This window comes from Leptodactylus fuscus, unplaced genomic scaffold (assembly GCF_031893055.1).
Source record: "Leptodactylus fuscus isolate aLepFus1 unplaced genomic scaffold, aLepFus1.hap2 HAP2_SCAFFOLD_96, whole genome shotgun sequence".
Taxonomy (NCBI): Eukaryota; Metazoa; Chordata; class Amphibia; order Anura; family Leptodactylidae; genus Leptodactylus; species Leptodactylus fuscus.
The window spans coordinates 313599-340073 of record NW_027441012.1 but is presented as its reverse complement, the minus strand read 5'-3'; the positions used below and the strand labels follow the sequence as shown (position 1 = coordinate 340073).

General features: G+C 46.1%; 1 protein-coding gene across 1 annotated transcript; it reads right to left on the bottom strand.

Annotated features, from left to right (window-relative positions):
- Positions 1–23562: 23562 nt before the first annotated feature.
- LOC142189025 (olfactory receptor 52K2-like) lies at positions 23563–24510 on the bottom strand. The gene has a single exon (XM_075262104.1). It carries the CDS (start codon positions 24508–24510, stop codon positions 23563–23565), a length of 948 nt encoding a protein of 315 aa, XP_075118205.1.
- Between the last annotated feature and the right edge of the window lie 1965 nt (positions 24511–26475).

Below are 26475 nucleotides of genomic sequence, written 5' to 3'. Positions count from 1 at the left end.
AATACTGTGTGCAGGGGCCACTATGGGACATAATACTGTGTGCAGGGGCCACTATGGGGCATAATACTGTGTGCAGGGGCCACTATGGGGGATAATACTGTGTGCAGGGGCCACTATGGGGCATAATACTGTGTGCAGGGGCCACTATGGGGGATAATACTGTGTGCAGGGGCCACTATGGGACATAATACTGTGTGCAGGGGCCACTATGGGACATAATACTGTGTGCAGGGGTCACTATGGGGGATAATACTGTGTGCAGGGGCCACTATGGGACATAATACTGTGTGCAGGGGCCACTATGGAGCATAATACTGTGTGCAGGGGTCACTATGGGGGATAATACTGTGTGCAGGGGTCACTATGGGACATAATACTGTGTGCAGGGGCCACTATGGGACATAATACTGTGTGCAGGGGTCACTATGGGACATAATACTGTGTGCAGGGGCCACTATGGGGCATAATAGTGTGTGCAGGGGCCACTATGGAGCATAATACTGTGTGCAGAGAACACTATGGGGCAAAATACTGTGTCCAGGGGCCACTATGGGGCATAATAGTGTGTGCAGGGGCCACTGTGGGGTATAATACTGTGTGCAGGGGCCACTATGGGGCATAATACTGTGTGCAGGGGCCAGTAAGGGACATAATACTGTGTGCAGGGGCCACTATGGGCTATAATACTGTGTGCAGGGGTCACTATGGGACATAATACTGTGTGCAGGGGCCACTATGGGACATAATACTGTGTGCAGGGGCCACTATGGGACATAATACTGTGTGCAGGGGCCACTATGGGGGATATTACTGTGTGCAGGGGCCACTATGGGACATAATACTGTGTGCAGGGGCCACTATGGGACATAATACTGTGTGCAGGGGCCACTATGGGGGATATTACTGTGTGCAGGGGCCACTATGGGACATAATACTGTGTGCAGGGGTCACTATGGGACATAATACTGTGTGCAGGGACCACTATGGGACATAATACTGTGTGCAGGGGCCACTATGGGACATAATACTGTGTGCAGGGGTCACTATGGGACATAATACTGTGTGCAGGGGCCACTATGGGGGATAATACTGTGTGCAGGGGTCACTATGGAGGATAATACTGTGTGCAGGGGCCACTATGGGACATAATACTGTGTGCAGGGGTCACTATGGGACATAATACTGTGTGCAGGGACCTCTATGGGACATAATACTGTGTGCAGGGGCCACTATGGGACATAATACTGTGTGCAGGGGTCACTATGGGACATAATACTGTGTGCAGGGGCCACTATGGGACATAATACTGTGTGCAGGGACCTCTATGGGACATAATACTGTGTGCAGGGGCCACTATGGGACATAATACTGTGTGCAGGGACCAATATGGGGGATAATACTGTCTGCAGGGGCCACTATGGGACATAATACTGTGTGCAGGGGCCACTATGGGGGATAATACTGTGTGCAGGGGCCACTATGGGACATAATACTGTGTGCAGGGGCCACTATGGGACATAATACTGTGTGCAGGGGCCACTATGGGACATAATACTGTGTGCAGGGGCCACTATGGGGGATAATACTGTGTGCAGGGGCCACTATGGGACATAATACTGTGTGCAGGGGCCACTATGGGGGATAATACAGTGTGCAGGGGCCACTAAAGGTCATAATACTGTGTGCAGGGGCCATTATAGGGGAAACTACTGTGTGCCCCCATAGATTAGATTTCCGCGCGGTCTCTGTACGGAACATGTGGACAGGAAAGTAGATCATGAAGTACTTTTCTGTCCACGTGTTCCGTGTGGACACCGCACGGAAAGCACACGGACTCCATTTTAATCTATGGGGTCCATGTGCTTTCACTGCATACCGCTTGCCAATGCGCTCAGTAGTCTGTTCGGGGGCCACCATGCGGACTTCCCAAATGGATTACTGAACGCAGATGTGAACCAGGCCTGAGTGTGTAGGTATATAGTGTGTGCAATCCCATCCACACATTGCAGAAAAATACATGCAGTAGAGGTGTAAAAATAAAAAAAAAATAAAAAAGTATACTCACCTGTCCACAGCACCCCGTTGTCCCCGCCTGTGTCTGCTCGGTCTCACGGTCTCATTTCTGGAAATTCTTTACCTAGCCAGTCTCAGCGGTCACATGAGGTGCAGGACTCCCAGCAAGGAGGCGCCAGTACGAGACTGAATGGACACTGGCAGCGCACAATGGAGTAATGAGGACAGGTGAGTATGCTTTTTTATTTATTTGTTTTTTATTTTACACTTCCCACCCGGGACATGAGTTGCTCCAATTCCTGGACAACCACTTTAAGGGCTAGTTCACACGGGGAAGTTGGCAGCGGATTTTGAGGTGGAATCCGCCTCAAAATCCGCTGCCAAAAATGACTCCCAATGACTTCAATGGTAGCCGCTCGCTAGCTAGTAGCGGAAAAAAGAAGCGAGTTGCCCTATCTTGCCGCAGATTCCGCCGCTGAATCAATCTCAGCATCTGCGGCACGAGGCTCCGGCCCATTCATTTGGGTCTAATCCGGAGCGGAATGCCACGACGGGATGCCTGGCATCTGCGACAGAATGTTCACACGCAGAGTTCATGTATCTCTGTGTGAACTAGCTCTAAAGGATTTATCCATGTTTCTAATATTGATGGTCTGTCCTTAGGATGAGCCATCAATATTACATCTACGATGATACAACAGCCAGGACCTCTGCAGATCAGCCTTTTCCAGGACCAAGCAGCTACAGGGAATAGTAACATTTCTAGGAGCCGCGCTGTTCACTTGCCATACAAGGTGTAGCAATACATTTAGGTAGTGCACATGGTATAGTGGGTGAGCAGCATGGCTCCCGACATGTTATTACCTTTAGACGTCGTGTTTTGGTACCGCCACTGATCTGCAGGGTCCTGGCGGTGGGCCCCTAGAAACAATTCCACTGGTGGGCCCTAGACACCCCAGTCCGACCCTGCATGGTGCTGTACATTATTATATTAATCCCATGATGCTCTGTACATTATTATATTAATCCCATGGTGCTGTACATTATTATATTAATCCCATGGTGCTCTGTACATTATTATATTAATCCCATGATGCTCTGTACATTATTATATTAATCCCATGGTGCTGTACATTATTATATTAATCCCATGGTGCTCTGTACATTATTATATTAATCCCATGGTGCTGTACATTATTATATTAATCCCATGGTGCTCTGTACATTATTATATTAATCCCATGGTGCTCTGTACATTATTATATTAATCCCATGATGCTCTGTACATTATTATATTAATCCCATGGTGCTGTACATTATTATATTAATCCCATGGTGCTCTGTACATTATTATATTAATCCCATGGTGCTGTACATTATTATATTAATCCCATGGTGCTCTGTACATTATTATATTAATCTCATGGTGCTCTGTACATTATTATATTAATCCCATGGTGCTCTGTACATTATTATATTAATCCCATGGTGCTCTGTACCTTATTATATTAATCTCATGGTGCTCTGTACATTATTATATTACTCCCATGGTGCTCTGTACATTATTATATTAATCCCATGGTGCTGTACATTATTATATTAATCCCATGGTGCTCTGTACATTATTATATTAATCCCATGGTGCTCTGTACATTATTATATTACTCCCATGGTGCTCTGTACATTATTATATTAATCCCATGGTGCTGTACATTATTATATTAATCCCATGGTGCTGTACATTATTATATTAATCCCATAGTGCTCTGTACATTATTATATTAATCCCATGGTGCTCTGTACATTATTATATTAATCCCATGGTGCTCTGTACATTATTATATTAATCCCATGGTGCTCTGTACATTATTATATTACTCCCATGGTGCTCTGTACATTATTATATTAATCCCATGGTGCTGTACATTATTATATTAATCCCATGGTGCTCTGTACATTATTATATTAATCCCATGGTGCTGTACATTATTATATTAATCCCATAGTGCTCTGTACATTATTATATTAATCCCATGGTGCTCTGTACATTATTATATTAATCCTATGGCGCTGTACATTATTATATTACTCCCATTGCGCCATACATTATTATATTAATCCCACGGCGCTGTACATTATTATATTAATCCCATAGCGCTATACATTATTATATTAATCCCACGGCACTGTACATTATTATATTACTCTGATGGCACTGTACATTATTATATTAATCCCATGGCGCTATACATTATTATATTAATCACATGGCGCTGTACATTATTATATTACTCTGATGGCACTGTACATTATTATATTAATCCCATGGCGCTGTACATTATTATATTACTCCCATGGTGCTCTGTACATTATTATATTAATCCCATGGTGTTCTGTACATTATTCTATTAATCCCATGATGCTCTGTACATTATTATATTAATCCCATGGTGCTCTGTACATTATTACATCAATCCCATGGTGCTCTGTACATTATTATATTAATCCCATGGTGCTCTGTACATTATTATATTAATCCCATGGTGCTCTGTACATTATTATATTAATCCCATGGTTCTGTACATTATTATATTAATCCCATGGTGCTGTACATTATTATATTAATCCCATGGTGCTCTGTACATTATTATATTAATCCCATGGTGCTCTGTACATTATTATATTAATCCCATGGTGCTGTACATTATTATATTAATCCCATGGTGATCTGTACATTATTATATTAATCCCATGGTGGTCTGTACATTATTATATTAATCCCTTGGTGCTCTGTACATTATTATATTAATCCTGAGGTGCTGTACATTATTATATTAATCCCATGGTGCTCTGTACATTATTATATTAATCCCATGGTGCTCTGTACATCATTATTACATTAATCCCATGGTGCTCTGTACATTATTATATTAATCCCATGGTGCTCTGTACATTATTATATTAATACCATGGTGCTCTGTACATTATTATATTAATCCCATGGTGATGTACATTATTATATTAATCCCATAGTGCTCTGTACATTATTATATTAATCCCATGGTGCTCTGTACATTATTATATTAATTCCATGGCGCTCTGTACATTATTATATTAATCCCATGGTGCTCTGTACATTATTGTATTAATCCCATGGTGCTCTGTACATTATTATATTAATCCCATGGTGCTCTGTACATTATTATATTAATCCCATGGTGCTCTGTACATCATTATTACATTAATCCCATGGTGCTCTGTACATTATTACATTAATCCCATGGTGCTCTGTACATTATTATATTAATCCCATGGTGCTCTGTACATTATTATATTAATACCATGGTGCTCTGTACATTATTATATTAATCCCATGGTGATGTACATTATTATATTAATCCCATAGTGCTCTGTACATTATTATATTAATCCCATAGTGCTCTGTACATTATTATATTAATCCCATGGTGCTCTGTACATTATTTTATTAATCCCATGGTGCTCTGTACATTATTATTTTAATCCCATGGTGGTCTGTACATTATTTTATTAATCCCATAGTGCTCTGTACATTATTATATTAATCCCATGGTGCTCTGTACATTATTTTATTAATCCCATGGTGCTCTGTACATTATTATTTTAATCCCATGGTGCTCTGTACATTATTATATATAGAGGGGACAGGTGAGGATGAGGTCAGAGATATATGGAGGGGACAGGTGAGGTCAGAGATATATGGAGGGGACAGGTGTGGAGGTCAGAGATATATGGAGGGGACAGGTGAGGATGAGGTCAGAGATATATGGAGGGGACAGGTGAGGATGAGGTCAGAGATATATGGAGGGGACAGGTGAGGATGAGGTCAGAGATATATGGAGGGGACAGGTGAGGAGGTCAGAGATATATGGAGAGGACAGGTGAGGATGAGGTCAGAGATATATGGAGGGGACAGGTGAGGAGGTCAGAGATATATGGAGGGGACAGGTGAGGATGAGGTCAGAGATATATGGAGGGGACAGGTGAGGAGGTCAGAGATATATGGAGAGGACAGGTGAGGATGAGGTCAGAGATATATGGAGGGGACAGGTGAGGTCAGAGATATATGGAGGGGACAGGTGAGAAGGTCAGAGATATATAGAGGAGACAGGTGAGGTCAGAGATATATGGAGGGGACAGGTGAGGATGAGGTCAGAGATATATGGAGGGGACATGTGAGGTCAGAGATATATGGAGGGGACAGGTGTGGAGGTCAGAGATATATGGAGGGGACAGGTGAGGATGAGGTCAGAGATATATGGAGGGGACAGGTGAGGTCAGAGATATATGGAGAGGACAGGTGAGGATGAGGTCAGAGATATATGGAGGGGACAGGTGAGGTCAGAGATATATGGAGGGGACAGGTGAGGTCAGAGATATATGGAGAGGACAGGTGAGGATGAGCTCAGAGATATATGGAGGGGACAGGTGAGGATGAGGTCAGAGATATATGGAGGGGACAGGTGAGGATGAGGTCAGAGATATATGGAGGGGACAGGTGAGGTCAGAGATATATGGAGAGGACAGGTGAGGATGAGGTCAGAGATATATGGAGGGGTCAGGTGAGGATGAGGTCAGAGATATATGGAGGGGACAGGTGAGGTCAGAGATATATGGAGGGGACAGGTGAGAAGGTCAGAGATATATAGAGGAGACAGGTGAGGTCAGATATATATGGAGGGGACAGGTGTGGATGAGGTCAGAGATATACGGAGGGGATAAGTGAGGTCAGCGATATATGGAGGGGACAGGTGAGGTCAGAGATATATGGAGGGGACAGGTGTGGATGAGTTCAGAGGTATATGGAGGGGACAGGTGAGGTCAGAGATTTATGGAGGGGACAGGTGAGGAGGTCAGAGATATATGGAGAGGACAGGTGAGGATGAGGTCAGAGATGTATGGAGGGGACAGGTGTGGAGGTCAGAGATATATGGAGAGGACAGTTGAGGATAAGGTCAGAGATATATGGAGGGGACAGGTGTGGAGGTCAGAGATATATGGAGGGGACAGGTGTGGGTGAAGTCAAAGATATATGGAGGGGACAGGTGAGGAGTTCAGAGATATATGGAGGGGACAGGTGAGGTCAGAGATATGGAAGGGACAGGTGAGGATGAGGTTAGAGATATATGGAGGGGACAGGTGAAGTCAGAGATATATAGAGGGGACAGGTGAGGAGGTCAGAGATTATGGAGGGGACAGGTGAGGATGAGGTCAGAGATATATGGAGGGGACAGGTGAGGATGAGGTCAGAGATATATGGAGGGGAATGGTGAGGTTGAGGTCAGAGATATATGGAGGGGACAGGTGAGGTCAGAGATATATGGAGAGGACAGGTGAGGTCAGATATATATGGAGGGGACAGGTGTGGATGAGTTCAGAGATATATGGAGGGGACAGGTGAGGTCAGAGATTTATGGAGGGGACAGGTTAGGTGGTCAGAGATATATGGAGGGGACTGGTGAGGATGAGGTCAGAGATATATGGAGGGGACAGGTGAGGAGGTCAGAGATATATGGAGGGGACAGGTGAGGTCAGAGATATATGGAGGGGACAGGTGAGGAGGTCAGAGATATATGGAGGGTACAGGTGAGGATTAGGTCAGAGATATATGGAGGGGACAGGTGTGGATGAGTTCAGAGATCTATGGAGGGGACAGGTGAGGAGGTCAGAGATATATGGAGGGGACAGGTGAGGATGAGGTCAGAGATCTATGGAGGGGACAGGTGAGAAGGTCAGAGATATATAGAGGAGACAGGTGAGGTCAGAGATATATGGAGGGGACAGGTGAGGATGAGGTCAGAGATATATGGAGGGGACAGGTGAGGAGGTCAGAGATATATGGAGGGGACAGGTGAGGAGGTCAGAGATATATGGAGGGTACAGGTGAGGATGAGGTCAGAGATATATGGTCGGGCCAGCTGCTCCACAACCCCACAGACACCTATGCGGAGTTCCGTTCCTTTTACAGCGCCTCATACAACATTCACGGTCAATACGCTGATCTGGCCCCATCAACCTTGCACAATAGAATTCAGAAGTATATTTCTGAAATTACACTCCCCACCCTCTAGAGCTCTGCCAGAGCTGCTCTCGAGGCCCCGTTTTCCCTGGAGGAAGTCACCTCTACCATTCAATCCTCCCCGCCGGGCAAATCTACTGGCCCAGACGGGTTCACTGCCTGTGTTTATAAGATCTTTAGCAACCTCCTCTCTCCTGTTATGGAACAAGTCTTCAACAGTTTAGACGATTCCTCCTCATTTTCCTCTCAGTCTCTGTCCGCCACAATAACGGTGATAACGGCCCTGGTTCACAACAACCTGGTTGGGTTTATTCATGGGCGCGAGGCGTGGGACAATGTCTGCAAAACTATCCTAGCGATCTCGGTGGCTTGTTCTGCCAATTTGCCCTTGTGCTTGCTCTCTGGTGGGCGTGGGTCCTTCCTTTTTGAATAAAGTGTTCTCTCTAATCTTTCCTGTGTGGAACGGCACCCGCCAGGGCTGCCCCTTGTCGCCATTGCTTTATGCCTTGGTTATGGAGCAATTGGCATTGGCGATCAGGCACTGCCCGGAGATTCATGGTCTCCAGATAGGTACTCATACGGTTAAGGTGGCGCTTTATGCGGACGACCTTCTCCTGTATATCACCCAACTGCGGGTGTTGTTCTCTCGTTTTGGCTTCCTTAGTAATTTCAAGGTCAACCTTTTTAAGAGCAAAGCCTTTAACGTCACACTCCCCACCCCACTGCACAGCTTGCTTGTGATTTTCTGTTTTGCTGGCAAACTGCCGTGTTCAAATACCTTGGGATCCATATCCCCCCCGATCCTTCCCACCTATTCCGGCTTAATTATCTCCTGTTTCTCCAGGGGGTCACCTCTGACCTGCATCAATACAGTGCTCATACCCTTTCCTGGTTTGGCTGCATTCATGCGCTTAAAATTGACATTCTTCCACATTTCCTGGACTAGTTCCAAGCGCTCCCTATCCCGCTCCCGCGCGACTTCCTCGCGCTGATCCAGTATCTATTTGGGAAATTCATCTGGGGTGCGTCGCAGAGTCAAGTCAGCTATCGGACGCTCACCCATCGCAGGCATAGAGGGGGCGCGGGCTTGCCAGACGTTAAATTGTACTATCGCTCCGCAGTACTGCTTTGTCTCTTTGACTCACCCTCATTCCCCTCCTTGCCGTGGATTCTGGTGCACTTTTGTCCAAAGTCCCCTGGCCACTCCCTTCTCTCCCTTCATTTCCTTAAAGTTTGGGATCTGGTATGTTCTTCTGGGAGGTTAGATCATGTTCCAGGCCCCTTGACACCTTTATTTGACAACCCCATGTCCTCCGCAGGCTTCAGGGTTGATAGATTCCTTTGCTGGTGCAGGGACAATGTCCACCTCCACCAGGTTGCTGGCGACCCCACCCCCCCTTTCTCTGTTCGCCCAATGGTGCCTCTCTCACCCGGATCTCCGTCTCTCCTGGCTGGAGTATAGCCAGCACTTGTCCTTCCTGAGAAGGTTCTCCCTCCCACCCCTTCTCTCATCGCACATGTCTGTCTTGGAATCTGTCATTTTGCAGACTGCCCCCTCCCTGTGCGCACTCTCTGTCCTTTATGATACACTCCTATGCGATGCCACATTGGGGCCCCCTCATATATTAGCTCATGGAACTCTGATCTCCCCTCCAGTTTGTCACCGGCTGATTGGGAGAAGTCCTTCTTTCTTACTCACAAGCTGGCTTTGCCCTGTAGTGTGCAGGAGATAATTCCCTGTTTTGGATGTAACAGGCTTGTTGTGTTGCACCTTGTACACACAGGTGAGTAATGAGCAGCAGTATAGTGGCAGTAAGTGCCGTAATGTAGATTAAATTTATTTCTGGTAACGACGCTGTGACCTCCCCAAATTCTTCTCTGATTTCCTCCGTATACTTTCCCTACAATCCTCTTTCCCTGAACTTCTATCAGTTTTCTCTCCCTGTCCAGAGCTCCCTGCAGTGAGAGTGATGTGAAATGGCTGCACCTAAAATGGTCACTGGTTTTTATATGGCTGTGACATCCACGGGGCGGCTGGCTGCTGATTGCACGCTTGGCATTATGGGTCATCCTGTGTTCCCAGAATTCCCTTCCCCTTGTTCTAACATATACAGCCACCATTTTATTAAAAAATGCAATTCAATGCATCGAAGTGTGAAGAAATCCGGATGTAGGCAAATCGAAGATTTCCTGAAATTCGAAATAAATTCCGCTTCTGCAGAATTGATCTCCAGTCGATGAGTAGTATAGCGTCAGATGATGTCACCAGATAATAGATATCTTACGGTTTGGGATCTACACAACATGGTCTCTTCCTCTGGAGGAATTGCTCCGATCTCTTTTCATTATTCCGTATGTTTTAGCTTTACGTTGTTTCTTTATATGATTTTATTTATACATTTATTGATTGACTTTTCTACTGTTCGTAATTATAATTTATCCATTGCCCATTTTATCAGTTTTTTGGTCAGTTTTGTATATTTCTGGATTTATTCTTACAATTCACGTTGTTTTTAACATTATTTTTTTATTATTATTAATATTCACTTTGTGTTTTTTACCACAATCTCTCATCAGGTTCTATATTTCTAGACTAATATTTCTCCTTTTCAGGCAGTCAAGGCTGAACCACCTCAGCCCAAGAAAGCTGCTGGTTGTGATGCTCCTGGTGCACCTCCTCCTTGTCCATCATTGCGCCAGCAAACGATCAGAGAATGTATGTCTAAGAGACACCAGTATCCCTGCACTCATCCAAGGGTGCAGAAGCTGGACGTGCTCCTGTTCATGTTACTGGTGCTGCAGTCACTCCCATTCCCATTGGTGTTTTCTGCTCCTTTCAGAAAACTGATGGCTTGCACCGAGCCGAAGTGGAAAGTCCCAAACCATCATTATCTTGCCAAGAAAGCAGTACCAGCCCTGCAAAAATATGTAGAATAGAAGGTGAGCCAGTCCTTGAGTCCTTGTCAGTGTTTGCCAAAGTGCACGGCAGCACCACCGTGTAGAGCTGTAACTACAGTCAAGGACAATATTTGTCATTTATGGCCCACTGGGATAATGGGGTGCCTGCTCAGACGCACCAGCAACTTAGACAGGTGATGCAGCTTCTGCCTCCACATTCTCATTCCGTTGGTCCTGCAATGTCCGCCTCATCCTCCACTATGTCCTCAGCCTCTACTGCAGAGACAACTCCCAGGGCTCCTCCAGCCTATCACATGTGCAGAGTATAGCGGTGTCATTCTGTTCTACACCTTGTTTGCCTGGCTTTCTCCAAGAGAACTTAAAATTAGAACCATACTGACTGACAACGGCAAAAACATGGTTCCGGTGCTGTGTCAATGAGGGCTCAGCCATGCGCCCTGCACGACACACGTGTTCAATCTGGTTGTCAAGCATTTCCTTAAGTGTTCCACCCATCTGTAAGACATCCTAAAAATATTAAGGAAACTTTACATGCACTTCAGCCACTCGTACATAGCCAAGCACACCCTACTTGAGCTGCAGCAGCAGAACGGTCTCCCCCAACATAGGCTGATATGTGATGTTTCCACCCATTGGAATTCAACTCTTCATATGTTGGATCGACTATATGAACAGAGAAAATCCATAAATGATTTCTTGATGATACAAGCAGACACACGTACTCCACTGTGTAACTTTAATGTTAGTCAATGGCAGCTTATGTGGGACACCTGCAGTTTGCTCGTTCCCTTTGAGGAGGCCACTTTGTTAGTCAGTCGCCAAGACTACATGATGAACAACATCATTCCACTGATTCACATCCTGGAAAAGATGCTTTCCAATATGGCTGGTCAGGGCACTGGAGATGTGGCGCCAACATCTCACGGCCACATGAGCCCTGTGGGGCTGAACTGGAGGACATTGGAATACAAGTAATGTCTAGCCAAATGGCTGGAGAGGAGGATCAGGAGCAACTGGAACAGTAAGAGTTAGATGAGGAGGACGAGGCAGATGACCCATTACACACCAGGGCAGTGTGCAATGGAGATGGAGGCAGGGAGTCCCCTGGGGTCACTTGCGCAAATGGCTTGATATATGCTCACTTGTTTGCACAGCCATATTGTTTCCATTCTGAAGAGGAATGACTACAGGCTCTCAACCATGTTTGACCCTTGCAACCGGAAAAAAATGGGGGCCTTTTTTACACCCGCTGAGTGGGAGGACAAACCGAACTAGAGACATGCTATGTAGCAAGTTGGAATACGCAGGAGCAGTTTGGGCTCCATCAGCAGTAGCCATAGCCTAGAGACGCTGATGAGCAGCTTTCTTTACCCGCTAGACACAGAGCAGAACTGGAACCAGCAGGTGCTGGCATACTTAGATTGCACCCTGCCACCCATCATAGAAGATCTGCTGGACTACTGGGCAGCCAAACTGGATTTGTGGCCGCAACTGGCCGAGTTTGCCCTGGAAAAGCTTTATGACAGATTTGTGAAGATAAATCAGGTGAGGAACAGCCAGGAAACCTACCCACCAATGCCTGATTAAAATAGAAAAACATTTATCTAAATCTAATTGGCTGAATTGGTTAATAGGGCGCCCCAATGTCCCCCGAGATTATTGTATTGGCAGAATTTGAGCTTTTCATCACTTTTTTACTTACTTTTCGTCGTTCAGCGTTTGCTTCATCCCCCAAGGATTCTGTATGTCATTTATTCTCACAATTGTTTTTGCACAGATCTCTGCGGACTTGTTCTCTCGGAGATCAGTAAATTTATCTAGAGCTTATTGGGAATATTGGGAACGCCTTTCCAATCTCAGTATTCTGGGAGGGAATCTGCTCCTCGGGAGCCGCCACATCAAGGACAACATTTATAGACTAATTCTCTTGGCCATGAGTTATTCCGAACTTAAAGTGACCAAGTGAATAAATATATAGATGCAAGAAATCCTAAATCAGAAGGGGAATATTTCATAGAGAGCTCAGTGATATGAGTGGGGGAAGGGCACATCCAAGACCCTAACCATGGACAATAAAAGAGGTCGTAAAAGAAACCAAACTTTGTCTCAACAAATCAAGTTACCCCTTATCCATAGGACAGAGAATAGAGTTGAGCCGATCTTGAGATTTCAGGATCGATTTTCAAATCCGATTTCCGATCATTTTCTATCCGATCCCAATTCTGATCCTAATACAAGTCAATGGGATTATTTTTCTAAGATCGTTTTCAAAAACTATGAAAAGTTACCAAAAAATCCTTACAAGTTCTTAGAAAGCAAAGAAGGAGCGAGAGAACGATTACATGGCCAGAAGACATTGTTTATTAGTCACTACACAACGTGGAGGCCAAACATTGAAGCACATGAGCCTCTGAGAAATAATATGTAAGTGCAGGAGGAGCTACAGAACATCGAAGAGACATCTTGTAACAACATGGATCTCTTTATAATGCCGTATCTGCCAGTGGTGTGTTATAGCCCTTCTCTATCCAGGACTCCTTCATCTTTATGAAACTCAGGCGATGGACATTGTCAGCAGAGAGTCTTGTCCGTAGCTCAGTGACACCACCAGCAGTGCTGAACATGAACAGTCCTTCTGAGAAGAACTTATTACTTATACATATATTGAAACGTCTTCTTCTGGAAGGAATTCCTCCTCATATTCCACTGAACGAAGCTTTGGGTCATCTGCTGTGCCAAATATTCAATGGGGATCCAGTTCACCCCCTTCTACATTACCCAGTCACACAAATTTGGCAGAAGCTGAGGGATCTGCTGCATTATTTGATCATTCAATGTCCAAGTTCCCAGACATACAGCCGCCATCTGACGATGATGAAACACAAATTCCAGATGCGGCTCCTTCACCATCATCCAGGCCAGTCCATGTGTTAGTGTGGAAGATTGTTGAGAAGAGCCAGTGGATGATGACTACGTGACAAAACTTGGTCTCCACGTGAAGAGGATCAGGGAACTACTTCTGAGGATGAGGTTCATGTTCTTTTGCCAGTGCCACCAAAACGTCCTCCAAATAATGCAGAAATCCCAGTTATAACACGCAGACCAGTAAACACGACTCCTGTATAATAAATATTAGAGATGACATCACTGCATTATGACATCACATCCATGCGAAGGACTTCAGAATGTGATGCAATTTCATCATGAACTTTCAATGGTGGATTTGAAAATAAAACCGGGGGGGGGGGGGAATCTATTAAAATTGGAGTGTGAAGGCCCCGACAGGTGCAGGACTTACTGAATGGAGCTTTTTATAACATGGATTAAACGCTGCGCTTTATTTGAATATTTTGGTTTTGGTTTGTTGGATGTTTTTTTCTGTCACTCCTTGCTCGGTTTTGCCTCGGGCTGAGAGGTGCATGTGATCATTTCCCTGCATGGACCAAACTTATTGGACTGTCTACATTTGTCCTTTTGTCCTCTGCTCAGTGGGACATCTCATCATCTCCATGGTCTGGCTGATCTCCTCTCCACCATTCCCAGAGGACATGAAGTGTCCAGAAGATTAGACCCTCCATCCAGGACGTTACATGTAGACACAATGTATCTTCTGCTCAGTGGGACATCTCATCATCACCATGGTCTGGCTGATCTCCTCTCCACCATTCCCAGAGGACATGAAGTGTCCAGAAGATTAGACCCTCCATCCAGGACATTACATATAGACACAATGTATCTTCTGCTCAGTGGGACATCTCATCATCTCCATGGTCTGGCTGATCTCCTCTCCACCATTCCCAGAGGACATGAAGTGTCCAGAAGATTAGACCCTCCATCCAGGACGTTACATGTAGACACAATGTATCTTCTGCTCAGTGGGACATCTCATCATCTCCATGGTCTGGCTGATCTCCTCTCCACCATTCCCAGAGGACATGAAGTGTCCAGAAGATTAGACCCTCCATCCAGGACGTTACATGTGGACACAATGTATCCTCTGCTCAGTGGGACATCTCATCATCTCCATGGTCTGGCTGATCTCCTCTCCACCATTCCCAGAGGACATGAAGTGTCCAGAAGATTAGACCCTCCATCCAGGACGTTACATGTAGACACAATGTATCTTCTGCTCAGTGGGACATCTCATCATCACCATGGTCTGGCTGATCTCCTCTCCACCATTCCCAGAGGACATGAAGTGTCCAGAAGATTAGACCCTCCATCCAGGACATTACATATAGACACAATGTATCTTCTGCTCAGTGGGACATCTCATCATCTCCATGGTCTGGCTGATCTCCTCTCCACCATTCCCAGAGGACATGAAGTGTCCAGAAGATTAGACCCTCCATCCAGGACGTTACATGTAGACACAATGTATCTTCTGCTCAGTGGGACATCTCATCATCTCCATGGTCTGGCTGATCTCCTCTCCACCATTCCCAGAGGACATGAAGTGTCCAGAAGATTAGACCCTCCATCCAGGACGTTACATGTGGACACAATGTATCCTCTGCTCAGTGGGACATCTCATCATCTCCATGGTCTGGCTGATCTCCTCTCCACCATTCCCAGAGGACATGAAGTGTCCAGAAGATTAGACCCTCCATCCAGGACGTTACATGTAGACACAATGTATCTTCTATGTGAGAGGAGGTAAATGAAGGAGATGTTCCCGCTCTCTGACACAGATTGGGCTTTACATGTGTAGAGGTGGATTGTACAATCTAATAAGAAATACATTCAGGATCACAACTTCAGTCTTTAGGAATTCTCTTCTTCTTCTTCACAGAGTTGTCAAATCTCGTCTATTATCAGGTCTCGGCCTTCAGATGAATTGTGGAGAAGGAGGAAAAGCTGAGAATAGACAGGACTGGAAGGCGCCGGGAATTGTAAGGAGAAGGATATCAGGTCTCCGTATTATTAACACCTGGAGGGAACAATATATAACATATAGTGTTACTGTACGGGGGAGGGGAGGCGGCCGAGTGCTCCAGCTAGTGACATTCATGTAAGAGCCAGGATAGAGGCCACAATACAAAGTGACGCAGAGAAGAGAAGATGAGAGAAGAGAAGAGAAGATGACTGCAGGCCAAATAGTGAGGACGGGTGAAGAGCCCGGCCATCTGCTCATTACTATTAAGTAACCTGTTCTTAGCTGGCCTGGTAACTGGCTGCGTCCAAGTCAAACCTGCAGAAAGCAATAGGATCACATGATCAGCGAATCAAGCCGGATTTCCATGAATCTCTCCAATTAGCCTTACAACCGATCATTAGGGGGACGGGGAGAGAAGTCACTTCCAAATTATAGTGAAAAATCTGCAACCAAAAGCGGAGGCTGTGCAAGCGCAAGTGCAGGGATAACGGAACGGAGAGCACAAGGACTCAGCTCATTAGCATATTATACTATATTATATTATATCATTTATCTCATGTCTGCCTTGCTTTTCAGACTTGGTGATGACCAGGGATCTTCTCTGTCAGTCATAAGCACCACATGACAACTTTTTCACAATTCCTCCATTTATCTCTTCTCTCTAACTTCACATCCCTATAAATTTACTTCTTTTATGGTTTATGTTCTATTGTGTAACTTTCCCCTTCTGATTAGAGATGAGTGAACAGTGAAATATTCGATGTTCGTTACTCGTTTTGAATAGCATCTCAATATTGTCTCATCGAACGAATATCACATCCCATTATAGTCTATGGGAGAAAATGCTTCATTTCAGGGGATCCCACCATTCACCTCAGGAGAGTCACCAAGTCCACTATGACACCCCAGGAAATGATGCAACACCTCTGCAATGTAACTGGGACAGCAGGGGGAGCATGTCTGGGGGCATCTAACAAGCCCAAGTCCCTCTATTACCCCACTAATAATGCGGGAGCTGACTTTTTCCCATAGGAATGCACTGACCAGCGTTGATTGGCTGAATGCCATACAGTGTACAGCATTCGGCCAATCATCGCTGGTTCTGCGGGAGGCTCGTCTGTGGTCTGATCTCAGGGGTAGCAGAGCACAGCGTGCGCTCAACACTGTTACATCTGAGATCAGACCGCAATGGAGACTTAAATAAATATGTATCCAGCTCACCTTCGATTGAAAATAGTCCTTTGTCTGGGCTGCTCAGATGTAGATGGACTCAAATCCACTGGAATCGCAATTGATAGTAGAAAATCCCGCGTCAGCAGGTCGTATAAGAAATTAACCTTTATTGATCCATTTATAAAGACATGACAGCACAGCAGCTAAACGGCAAGTATATACGCATGCAGTTGTATAGCTACGCGTTTCGGAATAATAGTTGTTCCTTCGTCATGGCATAGCAGAATCTGATCATCTGCAAGAAATTAAAGCCTAATCACCGAAAAACTCCACCCCTACAATGTAACCCCATGCGGTTCGTATACTTACACATCTACGTAACATTTATAACAAATAAACAATTTATCTCCAATAACATATTTCAGTCTCTTTGTGATCTGATTATCGCATTTACTTCATTCTACATAATATTCTAAGGAACAACTATTGTTCCGAAACGCATAGCTATACAACTGCATGCGTATATTGGACCCAGTACAGGTGGGGGGTGACAGAAGGACACTGTCTGTGGTGACCTCCATGCTGGAGAACAAATCCCACCCCATGTATGGGACCCTGATGGGACTTGGCAGCAGTGTAAGTGACCGTCTGCTTCACCCCAAGTGTGAGAAGGAGCTATCGCAGGTCCTTCCTTCCAACCGCGACCAGGCTGTATAATCTACATCAGACCAAGCGCAGACACTCCGCACACAGAACTAATGATTATGAATGTCCTCCTCCTTTCTTCTCTGTTCCTAAGCTGCTATGGACTCCTAGTATATCTTTCTCAGCATTTGTGTGTCACTACTTCTGTAATATATTACTGTGTATTATCCTGTATCTGTATTACTATGCAGCTGAAACATACTGAAATTTCCCCACTGTGGGACTATTAAAGGATTATCTTATCTTATATACTTGCCATCTAGCTGCTATGCTGTCATGCCTTTTTAAATGGATCAATAAAGGTTAATTTCTTATACAACCTGCTGACGCTGGATTTTCTACTATCATTCACAATGGAGACTGCTGTGGACCGATCTTAGACTCCGCCTCCTCCAGCAGAACCAGCATTGATTGGCCGAATGCTGTACTCTATATGGCATTTGGCCAATCGACGCTGGTCAATGCATTCCTATGGGAAAAAGTCATCTCCGGAATAACACAATCTGACAGGGATCCTGACTAGCATATAATGGGCTGCCACGAGATAAAGCCCCAAAGACCTGTTTGAGTAACATTCCTACCTAAGGACCAGTTCACACGGAGTTAAGGAGCACACATTCTGGCAGGTATACATGTGAGCGCTCAAAACAGAATCACATTCATTTCGATGGATCATTACGGGCGTATTACACAAGTAATTTTGCGTGCATAATTTTGCGGCTATTGTGTAACTTTCACCTTCTGATATGTGATCTGTGTTATATTCTAAAAATGGTTAGATGAGATTTCCTGGTTAGAAACTCAGTATATATATATATATATATATATATATATATATATATATATATATATACTGTATATACACACTTACAGTACACATTTGTGCACCTCACAACCAGGGCTGATTTAACACATTAGTGGGCGCTGTGCAAAGATTCCATAAGTGCCCCTCCCCCATCAGTACACTTACAAATACTTAACCTGCAAAAATTATAATGCTCCCTCAATGGCCCTCCCATAGTATAATAGATCCCTAGTTACCTCAAACAATATGCCTCTTATAACGTCCTCCCCAAATTCATGTGCCCCCACCCCCCTGACTGCCCCCACGTATCACACCCCTAACCCCAGTTTCCCCCACTGTGTCATGCCCCCACAGTATCACGTTCCCCCACAATGACATACCTTTCTCCATAGTGTCATGCCTCCTGAGGGACATGGAGAAAGTCATCAAAGACTTCCAGAACCCTCTGGACTCACCAATCACCATAAAAGATATACAGGAAAGAATTGCCCTGCTGAAAGGCAAAAAGGCCAGTGGCCCTGACGGCATCCTACCAGAGATGATCAAATACAGCCCTCCAGCAATACACGCGGCACTGGCAAAGCTATTCACCCTCGTGCTCAATGCTGGACACTTCCCCGAAGACTGGAACAAAGGGCTCATAACCCCCATCTACAAGAATGGGGACCAATATGACCCCAACAACTACAGAGGGATCTGCGTCAGCAGCACGCTGGGGAAACTGTTCAACAGCATCATCAATAACAGAATCCTCACCTTCCTCACACAACACGGGGTCCTCAGCAAGAGCCAAGCAGGGTTCATGCCAAACCACCGCACCACAGACCATATCTACACCCTGCACAGCCTCATCAAGACGCACGTCCACAACACCAGAAGAGGCAAGATATTCGCCTGCTTCGTGGACTTTAAGAAGGGCGTTTGATTCAGTATGGCACCCAGGCCTACTCCTAAAACTCCTAGAGAGTGGAATAGGAGGAAGAACGTACGACGTCATCAAGAGCTCCTACACCGGAAACCAGTGCAGTGTGAAGGTGAATGGGAAAAGGACAGCATACTTCCAACAGGCCGAGGGGTCAGACAAGGCTGTAGCCTGAGCCCAACGCTCTTCAACATCTATATCAATGAACTGGCTACAGCCCTGGAGGCCTCATCAACTCCAGGCCTCACCCTGAACGACCGGGAGGTGAAGTTCCTGCTGTATGCCGACGACCTCCTACTCCTGGCCCCCACCGAGAAAGACCTCCAAGAAAGCCTGTCAGTGCTGGAAAAATTCAGCACCACATGGGCCCTACCCATCAACCAGAAGAAGACCAAAATCATGGTATTTCAGAAGAAGGGCCACAATAAAGCCTCCACCACCCCACAATTCACACTGAACGGCTCCACACTGGAGAAAACCAACAGCTACACCTACCTGGGGCTGGAGCTCAGCCAATCAGGAAGCTTCAAAGCAGCAATAGAAACCCTGAAAGCAAAAGCCTGCAGAACCTTCTACGCCATCAGAAGACAACTGTACCACCTCAAACCACCGGTGAGGGTCTGGATGAAGAGATTTGACGCTGTCATCTCCCCGATCCTTCTCTATGGCAGCGAGGTTTGGGGCCCAGCCACCTACCCAGACCAGTCAAGGTGGGATTCCAGCCCAACAGAGAACTTCCACCTGGAGTTCTGCAAATACCTGCTCCATGTCCATCGCAACACCACCAACATGGCCTGCAGGGTAGAGCTAGGCAGACTCCCCCTATGGCTCACCATACAGAAGAGGGCGCTAGCTTTCCAGGCACACATCCAGGTGAGCGACTCCTACCACCACCAAGCATGGCTAAGCCACCCGAGCAAACCAGACACTCACCAACCAAACAGCAGCCAACCACCAAACCAAAAACACCAACAGATGATAACCAAGGCCGAAATAAAGGCGACCACAGAGGCAAACAGAGAGCGGTACATTGAAGAATGGAGAAATGAAATAAATAACTCCAAGAAACTCACCAATGTGTACCAATCCCTACAAAGGGACTACACCATGGCCACCTACCTGGAGAGAATACGCCACCCCAAGCACAGACAGACCCTGAGCCGGTACAGACTGAGCGCCCACAACCTAGAGATAGAGACGGGGCGATACAGGCAGACGTACAAGCCACGGGAGAAGAGACTGTGCCAGCACTGTGACCAGGGGGCCCTAGAAGACCAGACCCACTTCCTGCTACACTGCACCAAATACTCAGCTGTGAGGGCCGTCTACTACCAAAGACTCTCTGCCCACATGCCAGACTTCATATCTGCAGACGAGAAGAGGAGACTCTACATCCTACTGGGAGAAGAAGAGGCCACTGTGGAGATCGCTGCCCAATACGTGTCCAGCTGTCACCAAACCAGAGGAAGATGAGACTCCACGGACTGTTATATTTATCCCAATACACCTTCCCCACCCCACCCCCCCATATAGCAGTCACCAACTAAGAGGAAGATGAGACTCCACGGACTATCAACCCCCCCCCCCCATAGACTATTAAACCCCCCATCTGAACACCACTAAGTGCCCCCCATCACCTCTTTACCCCTTACTCACTGATACCCACACGCCCCAAACAAGAACGACGAGATCCTAAGGACACTCAAACCCCCCTGTGTAGTGAGATCACTGAAAGATCTATAACATCCTAAATAACAGGAATGAATACATTCTCTCCTATCTTATAACAGTAAGTGGAGAAGAAGGAACAAGTCCCACTGCGATCTAGAAACCGACCACAGGAGGGCAGACGGGAACTAGAAAAGGGACTAGTACAGAAATCAGAGGAAGTCGGAGGAGTCACTGCTCAGTCTGCACGTCAGTCACGTCATGTCTGTGCTATCTCATTACTAAGTGCAAAGTGCTATGGAATATATAAGTAACACGTGTCATTACTATTATTATTATTATTATTATTATTATTATGATATTCTATATAAATTCTACCGCCGGCGTTATCATTTCAGTTTGTGATCAATCCGCTATCTACATAGACCTGAGAGGCCGCTCCCTATGACCTTGGGCTCATCCCCTTATTGTCTCATCCAGTGTTATAGGATATTATTTATAGTCTGTATTATTTAGCCGTTTTCCTATCTGCATGTAGATATATCACATGACTGTCTAGAACAAGACACACATACCACATGGACCCTTGCGGGTCTGTAGGGTTAGGGTTCTACTTATTTATCCCCAGATTTACCCATTTACTAGCCTATGATATAGTGTATACCATCATCCCCCGCCCCGCTGCCTAAGTGTCTGTATAGACTTAGTCCTGAACTCTGGCCCAACCACCATGATATGTCCAATGGTGAGAGACACTAAGGCATAGCTCCCAACCATCCCGCATTTGGCAGGACAGTCCCGCTTTCATACCCCTGCCCCGCATTCCCACACAGCTCCCTACATGTCCCTTTAATGCTTCATGTACGGGTGACTGTAGGAGGATTATACTGTGTGGGGGCACATGGAATATGAATGAGAATGGGTGGAGTCAACATAAAAGCGGGTGGAGCTAAATTTTCCACGGCGCGCTGTGCACACCGCACATTTTGTCCCTCTTTTTGCTGGTCCTTATGGTGTAAGGACCTTGTGTGACATCATATGGTCACATGACTGGTGGGCATGTCAGTGTCCCGTGCAGTGAAGAGATGTGTGTAAGGTACTGAGAAGGGAGGGGGGATGTGAGATGCAGGATGGCGAGAGAGAGAGAGAGTGCGTGTGTGTGTGTGTGTGTGTCATACTACTGTGGGCAGAGATGGAGGGGGACATGAGACTGGGGCACATGGAGGAGGGGCATGAAACTGGGGGCAGATGAAGGGGGGATATGAAACTTGGGGCAGATGAAGGGGGGATATGAAAGAGGGGGAGAAATGGAGGGGAGATGAAACTGGGGGCAGAGTTGGAAGAGGGGACATGAAATGGGGCAGATGAAGGGGGCACTTTAACTTAGGGGACATCAAACTGGGGACAACTGGAGGGGAGCATTAAACCCTGGAAGTAGCTGGAGGGGGACCAGTTTAATGTCCCCCTCCAGCTACCCCAACAGTTTTATGTCTGCTTCTAGCTGCCCGAGTTTACTGTCCCCTCTAGTTGCCCCCAGCTTAATATTCCACTTCCTCTGCCCTCATTGCTAATGTCCCCTCCAGCTGCTCCAGTTTCATGTTAAAAATGGGGCACCAGGAGATGGACTTAATACTGTGGGGCTGTTGGAAAGGAACATTACAATGTGGAGACATATAGTGTACGGGTGACTGTAGGAGGATTATACTGTGTGGGGGCACATGGGAAAATGATTGGGAATGGGTGGAGTCAACATAAAAGCGGGTGGAGCTAAATTTGCCACGGCGCGCTGTGCACACCGCACATTTTGTCCCTCTTTTTGCTGTTCAAAACTTTGGAGGTATGCTAAAGCACCGAACCAGGATACTTGGTCTCTACACCCAACCCTTACGCCGTCATTGACTACATCATTATAAGCCTGGACTCTAGGCCAGAATTGGAGATATGAAGATATCACAGATGTATATTTATTGGTGAGATTGTTGGATTACCATATTCTTGAGGTTCACTGGTAAGTTTAGTCTGGACTAGACCTGAAGTGTCATCATCATACTCTGAGATCTGAAACACTCAAAACTTTCCTGAACAACTTCTCAACGGTGCTCGTTCTTTATTCTCAAGTCCTCAGTGTCTTCTGGCCTTGTATGGGACACCAGAGGTCAATGCTGAGGCTTGTGACTGGGCCTCATAGTCACAAGAGATGATTACCATCATGACGCTTTGACCACAGAGGTCCAATCACAGGACTCAGAGGAGACTGAGGACCACCAAGATCAGAAGTGGCCAAAAGACCTCCTAGGAAGGTGAGGACTAGTATATGTGTATGTACCTTCAGATCCTCGAGGTCTCAAAGTATGACATTGTGGGCTCTGCAGGATAGATTCATGACTCATGGTGGCTTTCCCTAGAATTGTTTTGGAAAATTCCTAAAACAACAGTATTCTCCAGTAAAGTCTCCTGAGTCCATTCTGAATTTCTTTAGATTTCACTCCATATACTATTGGGTTTATCATGGGCAGCAGGAGAAGGCTGAGGAGCTCAGTCATTGACTTCACGTAAAGAGAAGGATCGGGATAAAAAAGAAAGAGAAAAAGTGGGAAAGACGCGGACATATAAAATAAGGAGAGTAGGATGGCGTGCGACGTACAAGTGCTCAGAGACTTCCACCGAGCCTGAGGAGACTTCAACAGGTAGACTGCCCTCAAAATCTGCACATAGGAGAAGATCATGAGGCTGTTGTCCCCACCGGGGAAGAGGCAGACAAGAAGGACCATGTAGATGGTGATGGCCATCAGGTCTCCACAGGAAAGTCTTAAAAGTACAGTATATTGGCAGTAGGAGCTGTAAATGAGGTTTCTGTGGCAGAAGTGCAGGTCGGCCATCATGGCTGGCAGAGGAATCATGAAAACAAAACTACGGGACACAATGAAGGCCACAGACACAGTCATAAAGGATCGGCTCATTATGGTGGAGTGTCGGAGTGGGTGACAAATGGCCAGATAACGGTCAAAGGACATCAGAGCAAAGAGAGAAGACTGGAGACCCAACATGGTGTAGAGGACATAGGTCTGAATCAGACATCCAAGGCTGGAGATTGTGTAAGAATCAAACCACAGAATGGTCAGGGCTTTAGGGATGACTGAGGAGGACAAACTGAGGTCTATGAGGGCCAGCAGAGAGATGAAGATATGCATTGGTTCCTGGAGCTTCTTGTCTGTCATGACGAGGACAATGATGGTACCATTACTGAAGATAACCACCAGGAACATCATCAGGAAGAGCACAGATAGAGGAAGCTTCTTGTCTCCGACCCATGAGAGCCCAACCAGAAGGAACTCCGAGGGGATTGAGCCGACCACTCGTGAGGAGTTCATGAGTTCTGATGGAACAGGACATGTGTGTTAAACAATAATTTTTGGTCTATTTTTCTTGCTGTGTGAGGTTTGGCCTATGCTCTGCTCTGCGCTTCAGTCCATGAGTAACTAAGACTATAAATTATGGATAAGGTTTGTATGGATAAACACCACGGTCAGCTGGAGTATACGTGCGGGGGCCAGTAGACTCAGCAGATGTGGAGAGGCCTTCTATTGGACACTAATTGATACCATTGGACATTCTGGTGTGGTGGATCCCAGGAGAAGACTTTCTGCTTAAGTACCTGCTCTGTACAGTCTGCCGGGGGGGCGGAGGACTATGGTCTGGAGTTGAATGTTATGGTTTGAGCTTCTCAATTCTAATATATTTATGAATTTATGGACTTACAAGAAATAAGAACAAAATAAAAACTGTCTGAATTTTGATAAAGTCATGACTAGCATGGTGGCAGTGGTTGGTTCCTGAGGGTTGGCCATCCTAATAGAAATATGGACACGGAACTTCGGGAGCCACTTGATGGGGAGCCTCAGATGTGATGGCCCTTACTGCAGACCATCACATATGGAGTAAAAATAAGAAGGGGATAAAGTGCAAACTACCAGAGTTATAGGTGTTTAACACTTCTCCTGCTGGTGGTCCTGACAGTGCGGGGCCCCGAGGTCACATGGCACGGAAAGTCTGAGTCAGAAGAGCCAGTATATGGGACTGTTTTTTCCTTATTGAAGACGTATACGATGTTCCTAGATTTAGAACTAGTTAGTGGGTGACAAGTTATAACCAGATCCCCACATACAACCCACAGGTAACCTCAGAGAGGGGCGCGTCATGTTTGTCCATAGATGTCATGTGGCTTCCTACCCTACATTGTTAGGAGGTCTAATGACCCTGTCATTGGGTTATTGACCTTTGAGGTTGCTAAATATGTGGTCCAATGGTGAGAACCGAATTGGATGCACAAATAACTCAATTCTCCAATTGTTATTCATGAGAAGAACGTTACAGTCCGAGCATCTGATGGGTCCCAACGGCTCCAGAATGGAAAAGGGAGAATATGGAGGGGGGGATGATATGGAGGGGGATGATATGGAGGGGAAATGATATGGAGGGGAGATGATATGGAGGGGAGATGATATGGAGGGGAGATGATATGGAGGGGGATTATATGGAGGGGGATTATATGGAGGGGGGATGATATGGAGGGAGATGATATGGAGGGGAGATGATCTGGAGGGGCAATGATATGGAGGGGCAATGATATGGAGGGGGGATGATATGGAGGGGGGATGATATGGAGGGGGATTATATGGAGGGGGGATGATATGGAGGGGAGATGATATGGAGGGGAGATGATATGGAGGGGAAATGATATGGAGGGGAGATGATATGGAGGGGAGATGATATGGAGGGGAGATGATATGGAGGGGAGATGATATGGAGGGGAGATGATCTGGAGGGGAGATGATATGGAGGGGAGATGATATGGAGGGGAAATGATATGGAGGGGAGATGATATGGAGGGGAGATGATCTGGAGGGGCAATGATATGGAGGGGAGATGATATGGAGGGGAGATGATATGGAGGGGAGATGATATGGAGGGGAGATGATATGGAGGGGAGATGATATGGAGGGGAAATGATATGGAGGGGAGATGATATGGAGGGGAGATGATATGGAGGGGAGATGATCTGGAGGGGGATTATATGGAGGGGGATTATATGGAGGGGGGATGATATGGAGGGGGCGATGATATGGAGGGGGGATGATATGGAGGGGGATGATATGGAGTGAGCGATGTTATGGAGGGGGGATGATATGGAGCGGGCGATGATATGGAGGGGGGATGATATGGAGGCGGATTATATAGAGGGGGCGATGATATGGAGGGGGGATGATATGGAGGGGGATGATATGGAGTGAGCGATGTTATGGAGGGGGGATGATATGGAGCGGGCGATGATATGG

What these genes read in the sequence shown, in the direction of transcription:
- LOC142189025 (XM_075262104.1), bottom strand. Translation starts at nt 24,510, where the DNA reads ATGAACTCCTCACGAGTGGTCGGCTCAATCCCCTCGGAGTTCCTTCTG.